This window comes from Saccopteryx leptura, chromosome 13 (assembly GCF_036850995.1).
Source record: "Saccopteryx leptura isolate mSacLep1 chromosome 13, mSacLep1_pri_phased_curated, whole genome shotgun sequence".
Taxonomy (NCBI): Eukaryota; Metazoa; Chordata; class Mammalia; order Chiroptera; family Emballonuridae; genus Saccopteryx; species Saccopteryx leptura.
Genome location: NC_089515.1, coordinates 53,735,231 through 53,758,864, shown reverse-complemented (window position 1 = coordinate 53,758,864; position 23,634 = coordinate 53,735,231). Strand labels below are relative to the sequence as shown.

Here is a 23,634-nt window from a genome sequence, read left to right as displayed (position 1 = left end):
ACTTGGTTGGTTGGTTGCTTCCTTCTCTCCTCCTTATCCCTAGCGGCCCCACCCCCTTGCCTGCCGTAAAGCTGCCTGCGCATTCGCGACAGTTAGAAGAGGCGCACCGATCGAAGCTGGGACTCGTCTCCGATTGGCCGCCTTCATGTCCCCTCGGCTTCGCCCACTGAGGTTTTCAAAGCTCCGCCCCTAGCGGAGGGACTCAGAGTGGTTGCTAAGAGACACTGTACTCGAGGGGTCCTGTGCGCATGCGGGAGGAGGGACCAGCGTGTACTTTCGGTGAACTACGGTGGCCCGGAGAGGGCCGGGCTTTGCCGGAATGGCGGTGCGGAGGTAGATTGGCTTAAGCTAGAGCTGTGACGGGTAACTGGGGACGACCGCGGCCGCCAAAGGGGCTGGCCCGAGGGTTCAAGGTTGGGGTGGCAGCAGAGAGGAGCGTCCTGCCCCACCGCCCCTCGGGGCTTGTCAGTCTTGAGTACCTTGGGCGCAGTTCGCTACCTGGCTGAGCACACCTGGCCAAGCGCGGAAGGGAGCGCTGTCTTTGTAACGGCGGGGACGTTCCCAGGGCTTTTTCCCCGTAGGAATAGCGACCCTCGAGGGATCCGTGAGAATGCAAGGGGGGCAGGAAATAGAAAACGTGCGAGATGCACGTGTTTATGAAGTGCGTTCATTCATTTTGCTGGTTCGTGCCGGCCGGGCACAGTGCCAGCCGCTAGCCGAAACCACGGTGAGCTGGACAGAGTCTTCTAATTGACCCCCCGGTCCCCTGGGGCTTTCACGTTAACAGGACAGATTCGGATAGATCCGATCAAGAAAACCCCAGCTGGAGACTGGCGTCGCGTTGGACGGGGACGCGATGGCTGTTTCAGATATTTCAGGAAGTGACATTGGTGCAGAGATCTGAAAACGGACGGGGCCGGCCTTGCCTAGATCTGGGGTGTGGGCGAGGGAGGGGGCCATTTGCAGGCGGAGAGAACCAGAGCGCCAAGCTTCCGGACGCTGGAATAGCCCTTGCCGTGTGTGGCACCTGTGAGAAAAGCCACCGCAGGCAAACCGAGTGAGTTAAGGGGGAGAATGATTGGTAATGGAGTTGGAGGTGGGGCTGGGGGGACAGGCTGCAGATCTTGGCAGCATCTTATCAGCCGTGGCGGGGAAGTTCTTGGGTCTTGTTTATGTTTTTGAAAAGCTCACTTGCCTGTTCCAAGCAGAAGACTAGCTGGGAGAAGGAGCAGATTACCGCAAATTACAGGCTTTTGTCCAGGCAAGAATTGACATTACTGAGTCACCTAATAGAGCAGATGTTCAGCCGATGTCCTTCTAGAAAGGGTTACCTAATTATATAAAAGGAATAATTTCAAGATATCAACTGCTAGGGTAGTTAAAATAGACATGACTGTAACGTAACACTGTGTAGTGGAAACATGATGCCTCCAGCCAGGTTCTTGTCTCAACATTGCTTTGGCTTGTAAGGGTCTGTGTGGTTCCGCAGAAATTTTAGGGTTGTTTGCTCTCCTACTGAAAAATGCTATCGGAATTTGCACAGGGATTGCACTGAATCTGTAGATTACTTTGGTCAGTATGGATATTTTAACAATATTGTCTCTTCCAGTCCCTGAGTGTGGAATATCTTTCCATTTATTCGTGTCTTCTTTAATTGGTTTCATTAAAATCTTGATCAATAGGGGGTCTTTTATCTCTTTGGGTAAATTTATTCATGGGTTTTTGTATTTTTTTGATGCAATTGTAGGTAAATAAATAAGATTGTTTTCTTAATGTATCTTTCTGACATTTGTTATTAGTATATAGAAATGCAATAGATTTTTGTATGTTGACTTTGTATCCTGCAACATTACTGAATTTGTTTAGTAGTTCTTTTTTTTTTTTTTTTTTTCTGGTGGAGTCTTTAGGGTTTTGCGTGTACAATATATCATCTGCATATGACAGTTCTTTCTTTCCAATTTAGATTGCTTCTGTTTCTTTTTCTTTCCAAATTTCTCTGTCTGGGACTTCTATACTGTGTTGAGTAAAAGTGCCCAGAGTGGGCACCTTTGTCTTGTTTCTGATCTTAGATGAAAAGCTTTCAGTTTTTCACCATTGAGCATGATGTTAGCCGGGGACTTGTTATATATGGCCTTTAATGTGTTGAGGTATGTTCCTTCTATACCCACTTTGTTAGAGGTTTTCTATTCTGTAATCAAAAACGGACGTTGAATTTTGTCATACGAATTTTTCTGCATCTATTGAGATGATTGTGTGATTTTTATCCTTCATTTTGTTAACGTGCTGTATCCCATTGACCAATTTGCAGACTTTGGACCATTTTGCATCCCTGGAATAAGTCCCACTTGATCACGGCATATGATTCTTTTAATATATTATTGAATTTGATGTGCTAATATTTTGTTAAGGATTTTTTTAATCTGTGTTTATCAGAGGTATTGCTCTGTGATTTTCTTTTCTTGTGGCATCCTTGTCTGGTTTTGTTAATCAGGGTAATGCTGACCTCATAACTGAGTTTGGAAGTATTCCCTCCTCTTCCTTTCTGTGTGTGCAGGGGGCGAGAGAGTTTGCAAAGGGTTGGTATCAATTCTTCTTTAAATCTTTGGTAAGATTCACACTGAAGCCATCTGGTCCTGGACTTTTGAGTGTTGGGAGATGTTTGATTACTGACTCAATCTTCAAAGTAGCAATCGGTCCAGATTTTTTGTTTCTTCATGATTCCATCTTGGTAGGTTATATGTTTCTAGGAATTTATTTCTTTGAGGTTATCCAGTTTGGTGGCATAGAAAATTATAGTCAAGCTTAAAAGCAAAAGGGAAATTGGAAGAGCTTTCTAGGCAGAGGGAACAGCATTGTATCAAACTCCAGAGTCTGGAAGGACCCTTTTGAGGAGACTACTGTAGAGGAGAGTATCGTCACCCTCTTACTTGAGTTTTATAAATGTTTTCATTATGACAGCCATTTACTTCCTCAGACCTTCGAGCGGGAGCTCCTTTGCAGAGGTGTGGTAGGTCATTGTAAGGCCAGGGCAGCACTGTGCAGTTCCCACTGGATTGGAGCAGACAGTAAAGAAACAGCGGAGCCAGGAAATGGTGGGCCATTCCGTTTATTCAAGTCCCTAACGGCGGACGAGCAAGCAGGCAGGGAAGACCCCTTCCCTTTCTCCCGTCTCAGGACCCCACCGGTCTCAGCAGTCCCCAGCCAGACAGGCTGGGCAGAAATGAGGGCTCCCAAGCCCCGACTTGGTCTCGGGTTCCAAAACCCAGACTCCTTCATTCTCCTGACTCTCACCCTCCGGACTCTCTCTCTGCTCTGGATTCTCCAGCCAAAACCAACTGGGGGCGGGGGTGGGGGTGGGGGGTGGGGCATCCTTCTCCAGCAAACAATCACCCTTCCCAAGCAGGAGGCAGTCTGCAGTTTACAATCTGCTGCCCTGAGGGCTAGCACCGCCAGCCTCCCGTAGACTGTACACACCTGGTGCTGCCCCACTAGAAGCAAGCAATCTTTAAAAACATTTGTTTACCCAACAGTCACTATTTTTTCAAGGGAAAATCAATTCTTGTTTGTGTGTGTACAGTATTCAGAATTCAGGAGTTCAGCAAAATCTAGTAGTGCTGTTGTGACATTGACAGACAATCCTGAGTGGTTGGTGGTGGCTTTTTGGTGGGGGCCTGAGGAGCCGGGAAGGGGGTGCAGATTAGCAAAGGGGAGTGAGTGAAGAAATTTCATTCTGCAGTGTCACTTAACACGTAGAGCCACAGTTTAGCAGCTAAAGGTAGAAACGTTTTTTTATATTGATACTCTAGAGGTTTTCTATATATATATATATAAACTGCATAGCATTACCATGATATAATATAAACCCAATGCACTCAGGTTCCTATTCAATAAAATCCAGTAGGTTAGTCAGTGCTTATCTATGTATAGCCCCCAGCTCAATGGCTGGGCCCAGCTGTCATGTTCTGACCTGCCTTCCAGGGGCTTTGGAAGCTCTGAGTTTGAGAGCCACTGCTCTGAATCACCTCTGAGCTTTTCTCCTGTGCTCAGATGCTCCGATTCTGATGTCTGCACTATGCAAAAAAAGTTTGCCTGAGAGATAGACGGTCAGTTCAGGGCTGGTTAGTCTCTGTCAATCAAGTTTACATTAAGTGCTGCCATCCCTCTGGTCTTCCAGGCTTCTGAGAACAAAATTAGTTTTTGATGAGTCTAAAATCAGTGCCAGCTCTTCATGGATTTATCCAGCAGGTGAACCAGGATGACCCTAGAGGAGTTGTCAGGTTTTTGAGGTGAATGGGGCCTCTTGCTTTTCCGCAGCTTCCCATCTTTGAGGCTGCTGTACCCCCCACCCTCGCCTTTCTGAGACCTCATACCTGTTATCAGGAGCTCACTACTTTTTTACCTGGATCTGGCATTGGCACATTATTTACAATAGTCAAGGTACAGAAACAACAGAAGGGTCCATCCATGGATGAGTGGGTAGAGAAACAGAGAGACAAACAGAAGAACCACTGAGCTCATCAGTGCAGAAGAACAGATTAGTGTTTGTCAGAGATGAGGGTGGGAGGGAGGGGGGCAACAGGGAAGGGGAGAAAAGGTCCAACCTCTAGTTACAAAATAAATCAGTCCCAGGGCTGTGACGGACAGCATGCTGGCTATGATGAATGCTACTGTATCGCAGACTTGAAAGTTACTGAGAGAATGGGTCTCACCAGTTCTCATCATAAAAAGAAAGTTTTTGAAACTATATTGATGGACAGTATGAGACTTAGTATGTTGATCATTTGCATTATATATAAATATCCCATTATTATGCTGAACACCTAGTCCTAACAAACAAACAAAGAACACTCCAACCTGCATCTGGAGTCTCTGGATAAGAGTCTTAATCAGAGGACGATTTACAGCAGGGGTCTCAAACTCAACTCAGCATGTGGGCCGCAGAGCAAGATCACAGCCATTTGGCAGGCCGCACTAGGTCTACAAAAGGCAACTGTTACGCAACACTTTTCTCACTGCAGTTGAAAACAAAAAAAAAATCAGTACAACATTGTTCAGTGGGCCGCATGCGGCCGGGGCCGCGAGTTTGAGACCCCTGATTTACAGAGTCCGGGCAGGCACTGGGCCTGGCCCAGAACTATTGTATCTGAAGGTCCTGGAAGTCCTGAGGGGAGGCCCGCAGTCTTCCTCTTGAGCTGAAACTCTAGCACCATTGTTTTAAGGAAATGAGCCCAGTATGGTGTGCCCCTGGGGCTAGTAACTGCCATTATCTGCTGGGGCCCGAGGTGCATAGAAGGAGCAGTTCCTGAAACTTGAGAGAGCTGCCTGCCTTCCTCCTTTCACTGCCCCTCCATCTCCTGCTGGGGCATGTTGGGCCAGATGGGAGAAAGGTGAGGTGTGTCACCAGCAGGGCAGAGAGAAAGTACCCAGCACAGGGCAAACCCTTTGAGGGAGGTACTCTTAAAGTCCTAGTTGACCAGCTTCGATGGCCCTGGTGGTGGGCTGGGAAGATGGGAACCTCTGTCCTTTCGGTGTGTGGGCCTTCTCAGTGCTTGTGCACCCTCCTTAGCTGCCCTTAACCTTGGCTTTGACGCCCACGCCTCCACCCACCTCCCTAACCTTGCTGTAGAGTCTAACCAGACCCATTTTATCTCTTCTGGCGAAAGGAATGCCATCTCAATTGGGGAAGGGAATCAGAAGGACAACCTGGGGAACCCCAGCATCCTCACTAAGGGAGTAGCACTGACTAGATCGCCACAGGTTCTGAAATCCGACTTTCTGGGTTCCAGTCCCAACTCTGCTGCTTGACTAGCTCTGTAACTAATCCCTGTGTGCCTTACGTTTCCTTACCTGTAAAATGGATACGATAAGAAAGCATCCACTGTCCACCTCATGTGGTTGTTGTGAAGCGTTTGATCACTTAGAATAGCGTCTCATACGTAACAGACTTTCAGTTAAGTTTAGGAATTAACATTCCTAAGAGTCAACTTTATGTGAAGGTGGTTGGAAAGTGTATTATATCTATATTAAGACATGCAGGGTTTTTATCAGTAACAGAACGCAAAACTCAAGTAGTTTATGTATTTAAACAATACAAGAGAGACTTCACACTTGATGCCTGCGATGGGCATCCCCTTGGCCACCTGGTGCCGGCATTCCCCCTCCTGCCTAGAAGAGCTCGCTTGTCCCAGGTTGGCCTCTGCTAATGCCGGTGTCCTTCCAGCCCGGACAGCGCCCTCATCTCCCTGTTCCAGCTGTCTTCAGAGCATCTCTGTGTTCCAGGCACTCTTCCCCAGACACTGTGCCATGTCAGTGTCTGAAGCGTGGTGCTTTGGAGGGTCCCCTTCCTCCAGGTCAGCTTGGTAATGCTCCCTGCGATGACCCACCTTGTAGCAGCCACTCTGGAGAAACATGTGGTGGGTCAGGGTCCCTCGTTCATTTTCTCAGCATGTGCCCCTTAATGCTATAATGGATTGTGTGTGTGTGTGTGTGTGTTTTAAAGAAAAGAAACTGAAAAGAAACTTCAGCTCACAGTGAGTGGGTGACCCATAGACATTTGTTCCCGTGCAGATTCTCGGGCCAGCATTTATACATTAGAACAGTGGTTGGCAAACCTTGGATCTTTGGCCCCTTGAATGCGGCTCTTTGGCCAGCTTAGGAGTACCCTAATTAAATTAATAACAATGTACCTACCCATATAGTCTAAATTAAAAAAATTTGGCTCTCAAAAGAAATTTCAATCGTTGTACTGTTGATATTTGGCTCTGCTGACTAATGAGTTTGCTGAGCACTGTGTTAGAACACTTTGTGGTTAGCAGGTTTGTGCTGAGTCACCCCAGAAGCCACGGAGCTCCCTCGGTCCTCATTCGTCTGTTCCTTGCCTGGCATCATGACCCCTAGTGGACGCTTCGTTTTTCTCTGCTGTCTGTAAAGGGTCCTTCTGAATCTGCGTCTCTTTAAAAAAAGTTCCAGTTTCTGACTTTCCAGTCTGATTTCTCACAACCTGGTTCCAGCCATGAGAGGAAACAGCTTATCCACCCCCTTCCCCGAAATGATTGTTTATTTTTTTGTTTGTTTTTCACATGTTTATTTATTGGCACTCACTTTAGTTGTGTGTATGGCCCTTTTCGTAGGTCAAGCAGGGTTGAATAGCAGCATTTTTATTCTCATTTGTGGTGAAATGTAAGGACCGTGGCTGTGTAGAAATATTATTAGAAGTATTTTACTGCTGTAGCATTGAAGTGAAAATGATTTCATTTGTGGCTGAAAATTTTAATAATGGAGTTCAGAATTTTTTTTTTTTCTTTCATTTTTTCTGAAGCTGGAAACAGGGAGAGACAGTCAGATAGACTCCCGCATGCGCCTGACCGGGATCCACCCGTCACGCCCACCAGGGGCGACGCTCTGCCCACCAGGGGGCGATGCTCTGCCCATCCTGGGCGTCGCCATATTGCGACCAGAGCCATTCTAGCGCCTGAGGCAGAGGCCACAGAGCCATCCCCAGCACCCGGGCCATCTTTGCTCCAATGGAGCCTTGGCTGCGGGAGGGGAAGAGAGAGACAGAGAGGAAAGCGCGGCGGAGGGGTGGAGAAGCAAATGGGCGCTTCTCCTGTGTGCCCTGGCCGGGAATCGAACCCGGGTCCTCCGCACGCTAGGCCGACGCTCTACCACTGAGCCAACCGGCCAGGGCGAGTTCAGAATATTGATATTAGTTAAAACCTATACTGTCATACAGTATTTGACATATAAAAATATCAATATTGGGAAGAAATGTTATTGTTACAAGTAAAATAGGTACAGGTTTTGAAGTGGAATATTGAAAATTAATTTTTGACGTGCACTGACAATAAACAAGACAAGGAAGGAGATGATTTTATCTAGGCTGTTGTGAAAGCTTTTTGGGGTAAAGCCCCAAAATCCTAAATTCAGGATCTATTCCGAAGAACTGACTCTTAGCCTTATTCAAATTCTTAAGAGCTTTAATAGGAGAAGCTTAAACTTCCAGGGCACAGCAACTACTCCCAGTGATTCCGGGCTGGTGAAATCCGCACCCCTCCCGGAATGGGGTCCCTTTTTATAGGACGTCAATAGCAGAACCACAGGGTAGGTAGTCACTTGTCTTATACCACCAGCAAGAACAGTGCATTTCTAAGTTAAAAGATAACATCAAGCAGTTGTTACATTCCGTGTATTCGTTAACCTCCCTCCTGGGGTGTCATGCTGGGCGACCCCCAGCAGCCAGCCCAGCGAGAGGCTGCCCAGTCCCAGACAGGGCTCCTGAGAGTGCACACCTCCCAAAGCCTCTGCTGCTGGGGCGCTGGGGCTCCTCTACAGCGAGCTCCCCGACACCTCTCAGAGATGGAGGAGAGAACGCGGGGGTTATGGATGAGGGCATCGGCGAGGAAGGCGGGACTGGACATGGATCCTATATGGCAGGGGTCCCCAAACTACGGCCCGCGGGCCACATGCGGCCCCCTGAGGCCATTTATCCGGCCCCCGCCGCACTTCCGGAAGGGGCACCTCTTTCATTGGTGGTCAGTGAGAGGAGCACATTGACCATCTCATTAGCCAAAAGTAGGCCCATAGTTCCCATTGAAATACTGGTCAGTTTGTTGATTTAAATTTACTTGTTCTTTATTTTAAATATTTTATTTGTTCCCGTTTTGTGGTTGTTTTTTTTTAGTTTAAAATAAGATATGTGCAGTGTGCATAGGGATTTGTTCATAGTTTTTTTTATAATCCGGCCCTCCAACAGTCTGAGGGGCAGTGAACTGGCCCCCTGTGTAAAAAGTTTGGGGACCCCTGCTATATGGGAATATGTTCCTTCCTGAGTGGCCCATTCTGGGGACACCTGTTCTTCTTAACCATTTCTGATTTCTGGAAGCACAGGGCTCAGGTCAAGGTTAACACTATGGAACAGAACAGGCTTGCTGATGCTCAGATTTATGAGTTGTATGGAAGGTACGCCACAGCTTGAGAATAGGGTTCTGAGGAAACGGACTGAAAGTTTTATTCATAACTTTAAATAAAAATCTGTCGTCTCCCTTATACTTATTTCTGCACCAGTGGACTGAAACCGGGCAGCTTTGTCTCGTGGGGGGGGGGGGGGGTGAGGAACTGGAACCACTTAGAGGCTGATAAGCAAGGGGGAGAAGCCAGTAGAGAAGGGGGGTTTGAAGACGGAAGGCAGGTCTGTGGGCCTCACTGTCTAGATGAGACCGGACGTCAGTGACAGCCCCCTGAGGTCTCTTCCAGTAAGGGCAGGGCATTTGTATGTAAATTGTAAATCTGGAAGTCTGCAGATTTTGTTAAAGGGTAAATTACAGGAGGACAAAAGATTGACCTGTGCAAAATGAGTGGATATCCACCATTTTGTTTAACTCATTAATTAATGCACGAACTGGGTAGATGTCACAACCATTTCAAAGACCCGCAGCTTTGTGTGGAGTAAAGGAAGGCTGACTGTGCTCTTACTCCATGGAAGAGAAGGTGGCTCTTCTCACTCCTGGGAGGTTGTCCTCCACCAGAGGATTGTCTGCACATCTGTAGGCAAGATGCATTTGCATTGCTTTTAGTTGTTTTTTTGTTTTGTTTTTTAGCTGGAAGGCAAGGGAAGAACCCACCCTCTTGGGATCAGCTAATTCCTAGATGATTCCATTGAATGGATAGTGAGTAATCTCTTAAACCCAAATCTTCCATTTTCCCTCGCCCTGCTTGCTCTATGGTAACTGCATGCTTCCTCTGACGCTCCTGGATGGTTGATTGCTGTTTTCTCTGCTTTTGAAACTGTCACCTGGGATGTCCTTTTCCTTCTATAAGGCCGGCGGCCACGGCCACCAGATTCGCACTGAATTCAGGCAGACGGCAGAGGGACTGTGGAGCCCCAAGGATGGTGGGCCATTCCAATTTATTGGTGGCTCACAAAGGCAGGCAGGCCAAAAGAAGGAAGAAAAGGGAAAAATACGAAGAAAAAGGAAAACCTGCTTTTCGCAGTGGAGGGCAAGGGGTCAGGAAACCAGCCGCACATGGTAAGGCTGGAGGGGCGCATCTCCTCATCGCCAAGACGGGGAAGCACTTATTCTTAAGATAGTGCTGTCACGTGACCCTGCACTAATGCACAAAGAGCTTGCAGCCAGTAAACCTGTGAGCAAGCCAGACAGCCACTTCCCCCACACCTTCTCTCTTTCTGGTCTCCGTCCTGTCAGGGGATTCTGGGGTGGCCAGGTGTCAACAGTTGGCACCGGCTACCAGGAGAGTTGACTCGTGTTTGGATTACAGTCGTCCCTCGCCATCTCGCAGTTAGTTCACTTTTCATGGTCTCACTGTATCGTGGATTTTTAAATTATATATATCTAATTTTGTATCGTGGGTTTTTGCTGTATAGATATCTTTATATATTATTTTAATTACTTTTGCGGCAAAAATAAGCATTTTCTAGCTTAAAAAATTGAAAACTATAAAAATATTAATTAAAATGTATTAAAAGAATATTGAATCAAAATAAAGCCCTAAATATATATATAAATAATAAAATAAATATAAGGTCGCTACTTCACGGATTTTCACCTATCGTGGCGGCTTCTGAAACCTAACCTCTGCGATAGACGAGGGCCCACTCTGGTTCAACAGCTTGTGTCTTTCTTGGGATGGCATTTTTATCATTTTTAGTCAATGCTTTAAATGGTGGCCAAGGTCTCTTTCTATTACCAGGTAATTTTAAGTTGGAAATCAATCAGCAATAACCAGATACCGTTTGACCACACAGCTGTCTGCCTTGAGGTTTTCATCTGTAAGTTGAAAGTGGAGGCAGTTAATGAGTTTGAGTTAGCCCAGTGGTGTTCAGCCTAGAGGGTTTCACCTCCCAGGAGAGTGCCAGGGTTACCTGGCAGGTAAAAGCCAGGAATGCTGCTCGACTCCCTACAATGTACGAGGCAGCTCCCCCGCCATAGACCTCCCCAGTCCCAATGTCAAGAGCGCTAAGGTGGAAAAGCCCCGATCGCCCATTGAAAAGTATCAGAAGGAAAGCTATGATCAGAATGATTTCATGGTCTTAAATCTGTATGGAAAATGTTGTTCCAGTAGAGCCCAAGCTCTACATCGATCAGACGTCCCTGATTTGACTTCCCCGTGCAGTGGGACAGTGGGACATCCTGCTTATCAGCAGGCTGGCAGCCTCTTCGAGACTACTCTTGAGGCGGTTATGAGGATGCTACTGACCAGTGCTGACACTAACTGCCACCAGAGGGAAGACATGACTGAGTCACAGAGTTAGTTGCAATAATCACAGAGGCAATTTATTACTCACAAATCCTTTTGGCGTGCCTGGGTACAGCTTAAGGGGGCCCCGTCGGCATGCTCCTCTCGACTGTCTTTGGTCGGAGCTCTGTGGAGACACTCCCCATTCATGTTGGAGTCTGGGTGACTACTGCAGCAGGGGGCCCCTCAGCTTTAGTACCTTTTCTGGCCAACGCCTTCTACCAGGTGTCAATCTACAGGATTATCACCTGCAAACCACCTTTTTGGGAGTTCCTCGCAGGTAACCCCTTTTATATATGTTAATCTACTGAAATGTTACATCAAACCACTTTTTAAGATGTTCTTATTTACGTTAACTTATAAAGTTATGACACCAAGCCACTTCTTATCTATGTATAACTTCACACACACACTAACTGGGCCCTGCTCTAAAATCAGAGTCTGTTTATCACATCTGCACCACTATATTAATTCCTATACAGACGGCATAACTTTATTTAATTTCCTTAATTTTTCAACATTATTCTTTTTTTTTTTTTTTTTTTTTGGATTTTTCTGAAGCCGGAAACGGGGAGGCAGTCATACAGACTCCCGCATGTGCCCGACCGGGGATCCACCCGGCACGCCCACCAGGGGGCGATGCTCTGCCCATCCGGGGCATCGCTCTGTCACGACCAGAGCCACTCTAGCGCCTGGGGCAGAGGCCAAGGAGCCATCCCCAGCGCCCGGGCCATCTTTTGCTCCAATGGAGCCTTGGCTGAGGGAGGGGAAGAGAGAGACAGAGAGGAAGGAGAGGGGGAGGGGTAGAGAAGCAGATGGGCGCCTCTCCTGTGTGCCCTGGTCGGGAATCGAACCCAGGACTTCCGCACGCCAGGCCAACGCTCTACCACTGAGCCAACCGGCCAGGGCAACATTATTCTTTAATTACTTTTTTATATCTTCCATATTTTTGTTTTTTATATTTCTATATGTTTAATTACTATAACTTTATATTACTACAACAAACATGCATTTTGTTTTTGATGATCTTGAAATAATCAAGATTTTTTTTTTTTTTTAACAGAGTCAGAGAGAGGGATAGATAGGAATAGACAGACAGGAACAGAGAGATGAGAAGCATCAATCCTTAGTTTTTCGTTGCACGTTGCGACTCCTTAGTTGTTCATATTGCTTTCTCATATGTGCCTTGTCAACGGGCCTTCAGCAGACCCAGTAACTCCTTGCTCAAGCCAGCGACCTTGGGTCCAAGCTGGTGAGCTTTTGCTCAAACCAGATGAGCCTGCTCTCAAGCTGGCAACCTTGGGGTCTCGAACCTGGGTCCTCCCCATCCCAGTCCGACGCTCTATCCACTGCGCCACCGCCTGGTCAGACGAAATAATGTTCTTATTACCAACATTCCATCTTAGAAATCAAGCAACTAGTATTGCCTTTAATTCAAGAGACTAAGTGACTAAGTAGAAACAGACTCCTTCCCCTTGTAACATGAAGTATGTAACACTTATAATTTTAAAATTATTTTTCCTATTTTAGATCTTACCAAAGAAACACCATAGAAATTTGTCACAATTCTGAGATTAATATAACTGCTATTTGGGACTGTCAGACTTCTCAGAAGATATATCTTGGCAATTAAAATGAAAGACGTCTTCGAAGTTTTAGAAGAGTTATATAAGAAGGTACTCCATGGGGCCACCCTTGAAAATGACAACCAGGATTACATCTTATATCTCGACCCAGCAATTTCTGATCAAGACGGCTCTACGGCCACCTCCTCAGGATGCTTCAACACCCTCGGTGGCGGGGGCCAGCATCCGCCAGCCCCTGGCGACCTTTCCTCCGTGTCTGCAGCTCCCGTGTGCTCGCGGAGCAGAGCCTGCGAGGTGCTGCTCCTTCAGTTAACTGTGGTCAGGCTCATGGTAACCAGAGCCCTGGCTCTCGAGACTGAATCCCATGCAAAGGAGACATACCGCGAGATCATTAAAATTCTTTTAAAATCCTCTGACTTCGAATCTAAACTGGTAAGCCATTTGTTGTTGTTTTTTGTAGGTGATATATCTATATATATTTTTAAGCTATAAAGTAGAAGTTTTAATAGTATTCAGCAAAGCGGGCAAATGTCTTTGTTTCCCTGTAGACCAGTATGTTCCAGAACGGGGATAAACTGTTGGCTCACATGGCCACAAAGTGCCTGGGGTCACTTCTGTATTTCCAGTTGAAAGAAAAGGTACAGAATCAAAAACTATGTTGTTATTTTGGTATTTCTTTTCTAGTTTCTTTTTTTTTTATTTTTTATTTTTTGTATTTTTCTGAAGCTGGAAACGGGAAAAGACAGTCAGACAGACTCCCGCATGCGCCCGACCGGGATCCACCTGGCACGCCCACCAGGGGCCAGGCTCTGCCCACCAGGGGGCGATGCTCTGCCCCTCCGGGGCGTTGCTCTGCCGCGACCAGAGCCACTCTAGCGCCTGGGGCAGAGGCCAAGGAGCCATCCCCAGCACCCGGGCCATCTTTGCTCCAATGGAGCCTTGGCTGCGGGAGGGGGAGAGAGAGACAGAGAGGAAGGAGAGGGGGAGGGGTGGAGAAGCAAATGGGCGCTTCTCCTATGTGCCCTGGCCGGGAATCGAACCCGGGTCCCCCGCACGCCAGGCCGACACTCTACCACTGAGCCAACTGGCCAGGGCCCTTTTCTAGTTTCTTTAGGATTGTTCTTGGGTTATCCAGTTTCACCCTTCAAATATTTGTATCAGTAACATGTTTGTAAACATAATAACCTGTAAATCCACAAAAGTGTAACAGTGTGATGCTATAATGATAATTTTTATCAAGGGCGAGGGTCTCAAATACATTACAAATCAGATTCTTAACCTGAGGCAGGCTCATAAGTCTGAGAGTCCGTAACTTCAGATTTTCAAAGGAGTCAATAGGCTTCCTTCTCAAAAAAAAGAGGTTCAGGGGTCCTGCTTGAGACCAAGACCATTTTTGCAAATTTACTATAAATTCTAAGAATGGTCCTCAGCATAATGAGAAAAAATGAATACTAGATTGACCATCTGATATTTCTCTTATCTCTGAATTAGTTAATAAACAAATCTAAGCATCTACTGACTTTTAGCTATAAATGGCTGGTCATTTCTGAAAATAACTTTTTTACCCTAAATACACAAAGGTGGTAATTGCAGTAGAAAATTTGGAAAATAAAAAGTATAAAGAACAATAAAAATTACAAATTTCATCACGTGTAGGTATAACCACTGCTAATATTTTCATGGTTTTTTTAGCCTTTATTTCTATAGCATATTGAATTTTTTGACTTAAAGAATATCAGGATATTTGTGTTCTCATTTTAATAAATAATCATACTTTTAAGAAATGATGTTGTATAGAATTGTATTGTGTGGTTTGTAATATAAAGGAAATATTGTATTATAGCTTACTACTTTTAGAATTTTTTCTCACTTATAGATAACATTAAGTAATTTCTGGATAGCTTTTTGCCAAAAAAATCTTTCTGAATACCCTGAAAGTGACAAAGTCATATACTGCCTCTGGACTCTTACTGTTGTCATCAAAGAAATCTTTAAAGATACATGTTCACAAAAAACAGGTATGAATTATATTCCCCCATAAGCAATTGTCATTATCTTGCTCCCAATGAGAATTACATTTATAACAAAGAGTAAACATTATAACAAAAAATAAAATTTAACATCTGATCTGTCTTGAAGTATGAAAAACTAAAGAATCTCACCCCGTATTTTTTTTACTGAGGATACCTCTCCAAAGGAAAAAAATGAAAAGCTCTTCATTATTGTTAAAAACCAAAATTTAGGCTTTTCATTATTATATTTCCCTAGCATAACCTGATGGCTCTGGTTGTTTGTCAAATGGATATTAACCAGGGTTATTAGCTGTTAATCTATACATTTTCATTTGTCCACATTAGAGGTAGACAGTGAAAGTCTGTTTTTTTTCATCTTGTAAAATTATAACTTATAATAACTGAACTGTGTGTTGTAAGAAGGTTTTGTTTTTTCTGTTGTTCACAATCACTATTTTTACAATTGCAGACATCCTAACGCAGTTCCTGGCTCCTCTTGACAGTAGTTTCGAAGTCCTTTACCATTCCTTGTTTTCTCAGCATTCTGGAAACCTCCAAGACACTTCTGAAAAAATAAACAGCTTGATATGTTTTCTGGAATTGCTGGAACTTCTCATAGCGTCCCGAATCCACCTGGAGTCAGACTTCGCCTGCCAGAGGATGTTATTTTTGAAACCGTCTCATGTGCTAAACATTATCACCTGGCCCATTCCGGCTTTTGTCAAAAGGAAATTGGTCACATTTCTTAAAAGATGCCTTCTCTGGAAAGTGGGTGAAGACCTCTGTCGTGGGCCCGTCCCCGCCTTGCTGCCTCCAGGTCGTTTGGATGGGGACCTGTTGGCTTTGGCCGACGCTGTGTTGCAGGCCGTGGACTTGGGCTTCCTGAGGACGTTGTCTGTCCAGGGAAGACCTTCCTGCTTCGGCGGCGGGCCCGTTCAGCCTGGCTGTCCAGACCCTGTGACCCTCAGAGCGGGGAGCTTGCTGCTCATCAGGTCCCTAGAAGTCAGGTGTCAACACTGTGCTTCCGCAAAGGAAATGAAAGGTCAGTGTTCTCCCAACTTCTTCCATATGTGAAGTAATGGGTGATTACTCACCAAAGTGCGATTGTAATTATTCCATCTCAGAACTATAATTCTACTCCTTTAAGCCACGTATAATCCCAGTAAGAATCAGAGTTTCTACAAAAAAAAAAAATATTAGAACTACCTTAAGAAATAATAACCTTTTCTGTGGGCTAAGCTGAAATGTGCACAACATAATTAATGGCAAGTGTTTTTTTTTGTTTTGTTTTTTTGTTTTTTATTTTTTCTGAAGCTGGAAACGGGGAGAGACAGACAGACTCCCTCATGCGCCCAAACAGGATCCACCCGGCACGCCCACCAGGGACAACGCTCTGCCCACCAGGGGGCGATACTCTGCCCACCAGGGGGCGATGCTCTGCCCCTCCGGGGCGTCGCTCTGCCGCCTGGGGCAGAGGCCAAGGAGCCATCCCCAGCGCCCGGGCCATCTTTGCTCCAATGGAGCCTTGGCTGCGGGAGGGGAAGAGAGAGACAGAGAGGAAGGAGGGGGGCGGGGTGGAGAAGCAAATGGGCGCTTCTCCTATGTGCCCTGGCCGGGAATGGAACCCGGGTCCCCCGCACGCCAGGCCGACGCTCTGCCACTGAGCCAAGCGGCCAGGGCCAATGGCAAGTGTTTTTTAAAAGTTGATGCTGTTAAAGTCACTGCAGAAAAAGTGATATAAGTCAGTTCATATGTGGACATTGGTTGGATTTTCATTTATCTTTATAAAACTGATATGTCTACCAATATAGATTATTGATAATTAGGAGCTAATATGTGAAAAGGCATATTTGAAGAAATTGTCACGTGTATTTTCCAGGATATTAACTCAAGAGTTCAAAGACAGCTCTTTAAAATGTGATATTCAGTTTGGGTGTTAGGGAAGACATGTCCTCCTTTTCACCTGAGAAAAAGGAAGTGTAAACATCTCTAAACAAGCAGCCTGTAGTTTTATGAAAGGCTCGACTTGTAAGCAATGACTTCCTTGAATTGCTGTGGACGTCAGTTAGCTAGCTGGTAGTAGTAACTAGATTAGCTATAATTCTTCTGCAGTTTTAATTTACACCACTAGGTGGCATGTGTTACAGAATTTAGAGTTCGAAATGGCAGTTAAAACTTACCCAAACCTTTTTGATTTTTGTGTTTAATGATAGTACTTTCTTTTAATGCTTTAAACAAACAAAAAAAATTTTGTTGTTATTTTGAAAGCAAAATTATTTTCTTTGTCATTGCATTGCTACCTCGAGTAACAGGCAGTTGCGGCATCCGGTGATGTCTGTTGTGCACTGCTCATTCACCTGTATGCTTTTAGCAAGATATCATGCAACTTATTTCTAAAAGGTTATTAGTTGTTGAAAAGGTGTAGCAATTGCTATAGACAATCTGATGGTACATTTTAATGTCATTCTATTGAGTGAGCCACTTTTTTTCTCTGAAGCTCCCTTTCCTAATTTGTCAAGTAGAGATAACCCCTAATTCGCAGAGATTTTCAAAGTGTGAATCACAATAATAATGCATTTTAAAAGGATTTTGGGTACGGTCCTGACATACAGGCAGGCAGGCAAGATATGAATGGATTCCTAAGGCGTTGCCTGCACTCACTTTGAAATGTTTCTGTTTTGAAGTTGATTTGCAGAGGTTCATGTCTGAGTTACTGACCTTCGTAAAGCCTGACCTCCGGCCCCCTGTGCAGTCACACCACCCGTGTGCATGGCTGCCCAGGGTCTTCATAGAGCAAGACGATGACATGCTGGAGGCCGCCAAGGCGTCCCTGGGCATCTACCTGAAGCTGAGCGGGTGAGTCTGTGTTGCAGCAATTATACTAACTGCTTGCCATGAAAGCAGAAAACATGTTTAATACAGTGCTGGGCCTGTTATTGACTTTCCATCATTAGCAGTAAAAAAACCCAAACATCCCTCACAATCTTGTGGTTTCCTTATAACTTCCAGGTCCTCTAGCTCTGCCCTGCATGAAAATGAGATTGATTCTGCGTTTTCATTAGAAATCTTGGCTGGCGAGGCAGGCCTAGGGCAGCAGACCAAGACTGAGGCTAGGGAACACTGTCTCTGGTCAGTCTCCCTCTCGGCCCTCCCCGTGTGGTACGGAGTCCACATCCAAACCACCGCCAACTTTTTATATTGAGTTTCTATCAGGTGGTTTTTGCCTTTGTCAAGGTGAGCACAAACCTGCCGGTCATCAAAGGAGCTATTGTACGTTTTCATGTTGATGTACATTTGAACTGGGGCTGGTATCATCTCGAAGCAAATACCTGAAACCAGTGGTGGGATTCAAATAATTTAACAACCAGTTCTCCACCCTAATGACTATTTTAAGTGTAAAAAAACAATCTACCGAAAGATAATTTATTATTTCATGCATTTATTACTTAAAGAAGAACAATAAAAGAGGTACACAACACTAGATGATAAGAGTTTTAATATGAATGAAAAAAATATTAAGTAATACCTAACAAAAAGCAATAAAACTGTTATTTAAGGTATTTCCATAGTGCTTCTTGATTGGCGCCCTCACTTGCAGTTTCCCTCGTTTTTATCTGAGCGGCATCGGCTGTGTGATGTATCCCCAACCATCCTTTTCACTGTGGGGTAGGGTCCCCTTCCTTTACAGGGGAGCCAATTAGACTGATAGTCGCTGTGTTTGATATATTAGCAACAGGCAACTTCTCTTCTCTTCCTTGAAAAACCCCACCTTAGGGAGAACCCTGATTTACAAGTGCCATTTTAACAACTGGTTTGCCAAACTCAACAAAAAAATTAGTTACCAGTTCTGCTCAGCCAGTGGGAACCGGCTGAGTCCCACCACTGCCTGAAACTCATTATGAATTCATGTCACTGATGACATTTCACACCGATCCTGTTTCTGGTTTATTAAGATGGTTGTACTTGAGGGGCGGGGAGGTGGAGATCTGTCTTCCTGTCTTCTTGTGGGAGATAATCTGTAATTGGTTAGGAAGTTAATAACCCATGACCCCGGGCACAGTTCCTGCTTCTGCTTTATGAAAACCCCCTAAGTGTGGGCGTTGTGTCCCTTTCTTTCTTGGCCCAGAGGAGGGGCTCTCTGGCCTGTGCCCGCCACAGTGGCGTGGCAGTGGAGCGCTGCTGGCCGCGTCCGCTCGCAGACTGGAAGTGTCTGGGGCCAGAGTTTCGAAAGGTTCTAATTAGGAGCGCAGAATTCCTGCATGTGATTTGAATCAGGCTTGGAAGCGGCCCGATGCAGATGCCGTGGGAGTGCACATGCCTTTGAGAATCACCCTAGCCTGTGCTCAAAGCCGGCTGCCCAGCCCTCCTGCGAGAGCGGGGCCCCCGAACGAAATTCACCCTGTGTGTGGATTTAATTTCTGAACTTCAGGTCATCATGTTCAGGTGTCCATAGAGGCACATGTGCGTATCGTGTGTGCTTTTTAGTTATTTTTATTTTATTTTATTTTTTTACAGAGACAGAGAGAGAGAGTCAGAGTGAGGGATAGACAGGGACAGACAGACAGGAACGGAGAGATGAGCAGCATCACTCATTAGTTTTTCGTGGCGACACCTTAGTTGTTCATTGATTGCTTTCTCATATGTGCCTTGACCGTGGGCCTTCAGCAGACCGAGTAACCCCTTGCTGGAGCCAGCAACCTTGGATCTAAGCTGGTGAATTTTTGCTCAAACCAGATGAGCCTGCGCTCAAGCTGGCGACCTCGGGGTCTCGAACCCGGATCCTCCGTATCCCAGTCCGATGCTCTATCCACCGCGCCACCACCTGGTCAGGCTCGTGTATGCTTTTTAGAGGCAGTTGCGTTAGTTCAGATTGTCTGTGAATGATGGAATCCCACATAACCAGTGTAGGCAGAAAGGGATTTATCGGCTTTTCCGAGATCAGACGAGACAGGGTGCGCTCAGCATGGTGTGGCCATAGACAACTTACCGTCTCTTAATCGGGAATCCAAAAGGGTCAAGCTGGCACCAGGCATAACTTTAGAGAGTGGGATGCCAATCCTGCCATTGGTTATTGCCCAGGAGCATGGGTGACTCTGATTGGTCAGCCTGGGCCCCATGCCCACCCCGGGTCAGGAGAGTGTCGAAGGAAAGGAAGGAGGTGAGTGAGGCCCACCCCCGCCTTACCCACCGCACCCCACCGCACCCCACTGCACCCCACCGCACGGTGTGGATGGAATAGCTGCCGGCGGGAATGAAGAAGTCCCCTCTCCAGGGTCGGGAAGTCAGAGCACTCCTGTAGGCAGTAGATACGGTTTGTTTTGTGGGGTCAGATTTCTATACAGTTTGTAGAAAAAGAGATTGGATTGATTTTTTCTTCTAAAGTAATACATAGATGTAAAAAGTGATCTGGTAGGTGAGTTTATTGTATGTGCATTCCATCTGCCAAAATTTATTTTTGTAAAATGTCATTCATCTGTCCTGGCCAGACAGCTCGGTTGGCTAAGCAAGCGTTGACCCAATGCACAAAGGTTGCACGTTCAATCCCCGGTCAGTATACATACGGGAACAGATTGATGTTTCTGTCTCTCTCTCTGTTTTATCTGCCTCTTTCACTAAAATCAATGAAAATATTTTTAAAATTCACTAATCTGGGGTCTCTATTATCTTTATTTTCAGAGCCTGTAAAGCTACTGAGAGCTTGACCCAAGAAAAAGAGATGTTGAACCATCATTCACATGAAAATGGCTATAACCCACACTGTATATTTTTATTCTTTTTGAAAAATATAGGATTTGATTCCAAAGTTCTTCTTGACTTTTTGATTTCATCAGAAACCTGTTTTCTTGAATATTTTGTCAGGTATTTAAAATTATTACACAAAGACTGGGACGAGTTTTTCACCCTTTGCAGATACCTGGATGTCACTGAGTCTAACGACAGTCTAGATGTCCGTGGTTGCATCTCCCCACTTGGCCCAGACAGAAGCAGCAGCCGAGCAGACTCCGGTCCTCTGGCCGCACTCGGCCATCCCAGGAGCGCCCAGGCCGGTGTGTCCTGGGCTCCTGACGCTGTTTCTGAGCCACCGACCCAGGTCGTGATGTCCCCAAGGACCCCCGATGCTCCCCATGCTCACAGTCTGTCCCCCCCCCAGGCCCCTCAAAGCCTGGTAGATTATGACAGTTCTGAAGATTCTGACGTAGAATCCACAGACCTGTGTTTAGCAGAGAGTAAGCAGACATCTTCACAGCAAAAGGTAACGAAGAAAATTCAGGACCCAGTTGGAACAAGTGAAGGTAAAAAAGAACTTTGCCCAGAACTTCCGTTAAGGCCTGCGGTTCCAAAAGGATGTCCTGCTCCTCCTCTCTCTGCTGCTGACGACGTAACAGATACCAGTGTCTGCGACGTGGGAATGGCTTACAGAACAGTAACATGCTTTGGAGAGCTACAAGGTGCCATTGACCGTTTGCAGAAGAAAAATCTCTTCCCATATAATCCAACAGCACTTCTGAAGTTGTTGAAACAGATTGAGGCAACACGCAGCACGAGTGGGAACCCTTTGTAAAACAGCAGCATTTTATTTCCGGGAACTGTTTTGTGCCTTAATGAGATAATAGTAAAAAAAGAAGAAAAAAGAAACTTGCAAAGTGTTTCCTAAATTAAGTCTTTCTGCCTATTGGAAGAAGCCTAGTGACTTACAAAAAGATGTAGCAAATGACAAGTCACATGGTACAGTTTGACACCAGTTGAAATGGTTATTGTATCCATTTGTTGGGGTGTTCTAACAAATTTAAAACAGTAGAAATTGATTCTCTCATAGTTCCAGGGGCTGAAAGTTAAAATCAATGTATCAGTGTGGCCATGCTTAATCTCTCCAGACCCTCTGGAAGAATCCTCCCCACCCCTGCCTCCTAGCTTCTGGCGATGATGGCAGTCCGTGGTGTCCTTGACTGGCTGCTGCAGCAGGCCCGTGCCTTCCTCCACTGTGGCCTGAGGTTCGTGCTCTGCAAGCGTCTGTGTCTGGTTCCCCTTGTCTAAGGACACCCGTCATTGGGTTAGGGCCCACCTCCCCCAGCTGGCCTCCTCCTACCTTGATTATAAGCCACAAGGTACCTATTTCCAAATAAGACCACGTTTACCCAAATACGGTTCTAGGGGCTATGAATTTGGAGGGACACTAACCCAGTACAGTAATTATTTCCTCAGGCTGCGATATATACATTTTAAATCCTAGCAGGTGTTTTTTTTTAAAGAGATAATTAGCTCTATGTTTATGTATGTGTGTAGGTGGTCCTGTGAGCACGGACTGCTCTTTTTAAAAAAAAATGTTAATCCCTAGGTAATTTTTCTATTTTAAAAATCTGAACTGTTGTCCTTAAAATTCTTCTTATATGTTCCTTTAGTAGAGAAATATCAGGAAGGCAACCCACTAGACATGAGACAGGTCGTCAAAACAGGTTGGTACTCATTTGGGTAGAAACGGAGAGTTGAGACTGAATAGAAGATCACTAATTAAAGTGACAATAAGATGCTTTTGTCAGCCAAACAGGAATGCAGAGGTCCAGAGTCTGACCACAGAGTTGGGGTCTATAGTGAGTCAGTTTTTACATGAATTACAAAGAATGTGTATTCAAGCATGGTCAACACCATATTGTAGAAGCAAAAGACCAGAACTATCTGGTTAAATAAGTCATCGTGTATGTTCGGTGGAATACTGTGTACTTACATAAGGAATGAGCTGTGAGCATGTTTACAGATAGAAAATGTGTAGTAAAAAACAATAGATTCTGTAGGTTTGAAGATTTATATGCTTAAACATAAAAAGAAAGGTAAAAATAAATACTGTGTTAAGACAAACATCTGTCAAAGTCTCACTTAATAGGTAAATATACTGCTCACAAAAATTAGGGGATATTTTATAGCTTTATATTCATTTTGAAATATCCTCTAATTTTTGTGAGCAGTATATCTGTTTCAACTCATGTACAAATTCAACTTAAATCTTGGTTCAGGGCCCTGGCCGGTTGGCTCAGCAGTAGAGCATCAGCCCAGCGTGTGGAAGTCCCGGGGTCGATTCCTGGCCAGGCACACAGGAGAAGCACTCATCTGCTTCTCTACCCTTCCCCCTCTCCTTTCTCTCTGTCTCTTCCCTTTCCACAACCAAGGCTCCATTGGGGCAAAGTGGCCCCAGGTGCTGAGGATGGCTCCATGGCCTCCACCTCAGGCACTAGAATGGCTCCGGTTGCAATGGAGCATTGCCCCCTGGTAGGCATGCTGGGTGGACCCTGGTTGGGTGCATGCAGGAGTCTGTTTGTCTCCCTCCCCACTTCTCCAGAAAAATACAAAACAAAACCCTTCAGAACCTGTCTGGTTCATAACCCAGAGACTGCTTGTCCTGGGCTTCCACTTGTTTAAGAAAAGAAGGCAAGGCAAGAGTAATATACACAGGTGTATATATATACTTCTGAGTGTTTATAAAATATGGAAGAATATATAAGTTGCAATAGTGGTTGCCTTGGGAAACAGATGTGAAGTATATATAAGATTTGGCTTCTCATGTTTTTACTCTTACTTGTTTTTAACTCCATACATACTTTATTTTTAGTGAAAATAACTTTTTGAGAAAAAAAAAAGTCCCACAACCAGCCTGATTCTTTATGTTCCAGGGGTATATGAATGCTGAGTGTGTCAAAACTCAGGCTTACACAGATGTGATTTTGACACATTTCTCTGTGAGGTTAATTAGGAGCCGTCGGCCCCTTGTTACATCTAAAATGAGGAAAAAG

The 23,634-nt window shown here is 45.4% G+C and overlaps 1 protein-coding gene across 4 annotated transcripts; it reads left to right on the top strand.

Annotated features, from left to right (window-relative positions):
* The first annotated feature begins 213 nt into the window (after window positions 1-213).
* On the top strand, window positions 214-22,384 carry LINS1 (lines homolog 1). 4 transcript variants are annotated; one of them, XM_066354824.1, is made up of 9 exons: window positions 214-333; window positions 788-1,057; window positions 9,597-9,665; window positions 12,784-13,271; window positions 13,388-13,477; window positions 14,716-14,857; window positions 15,321-15,893; window positions 17,536-17,707; window positions 20,528-22,384. In XM_066354824.1, exons 4-9 carry the CDS (start codon window positions 12,888-12,890, stop codon window positions 21,411-21,413), a joined length of 2,247 nt encoding a protein of 748 aa, XP_066210921.1. In that variant the 5' UTR covers window positions 214-333; window positions 788-1,057; window positions 9,597-9,665; window positions 12,784-12,887; the 3' UTR covers window positions 21,414-22,384. The 4 variants fall into 4 exon arrangements, with proteins under 4 accessions (XP_066210921.1, XP_066210923.1, XP_066210924.1 ...); XM_066354826.1 differs by lacking the exons at window positions 788-1,057; window positions 9,597-9,665 and having other exon boundaries at window positions 251-333; XM_066354827.1 differs by lacking the exon at window positions 14,716-14,857 and having other exon boundaries at window positions 265-1,057; window positions 15,392-15,893.
* Window positions 22,385-23,634: the final 1,250 nt, after the last annotated feature.

Coding starts and splice junctions, on each gene's coding strand:
- LINS1 (XM_066354824.1), top strand. CDS start 12,888: ATGAAAGACGTCTTCGAAGTTTTAGAAGAGTTATATAAGAAGGTACTC. Junction 13,478..14,715: donor ATTTCCAGTTGAAAGAAAAG/GTACAGAATCAA, acceptor TCTCACTTATAG/ATAACATTAAGTAATTTCTG. Junction 17,708..20,527: donor ATCTACCTGAAGCTGAGCGG/GTGAGTCTGTGT, acceptor CTTTATTTTCAG/AGCCTGTAAAGCTACTGAGA.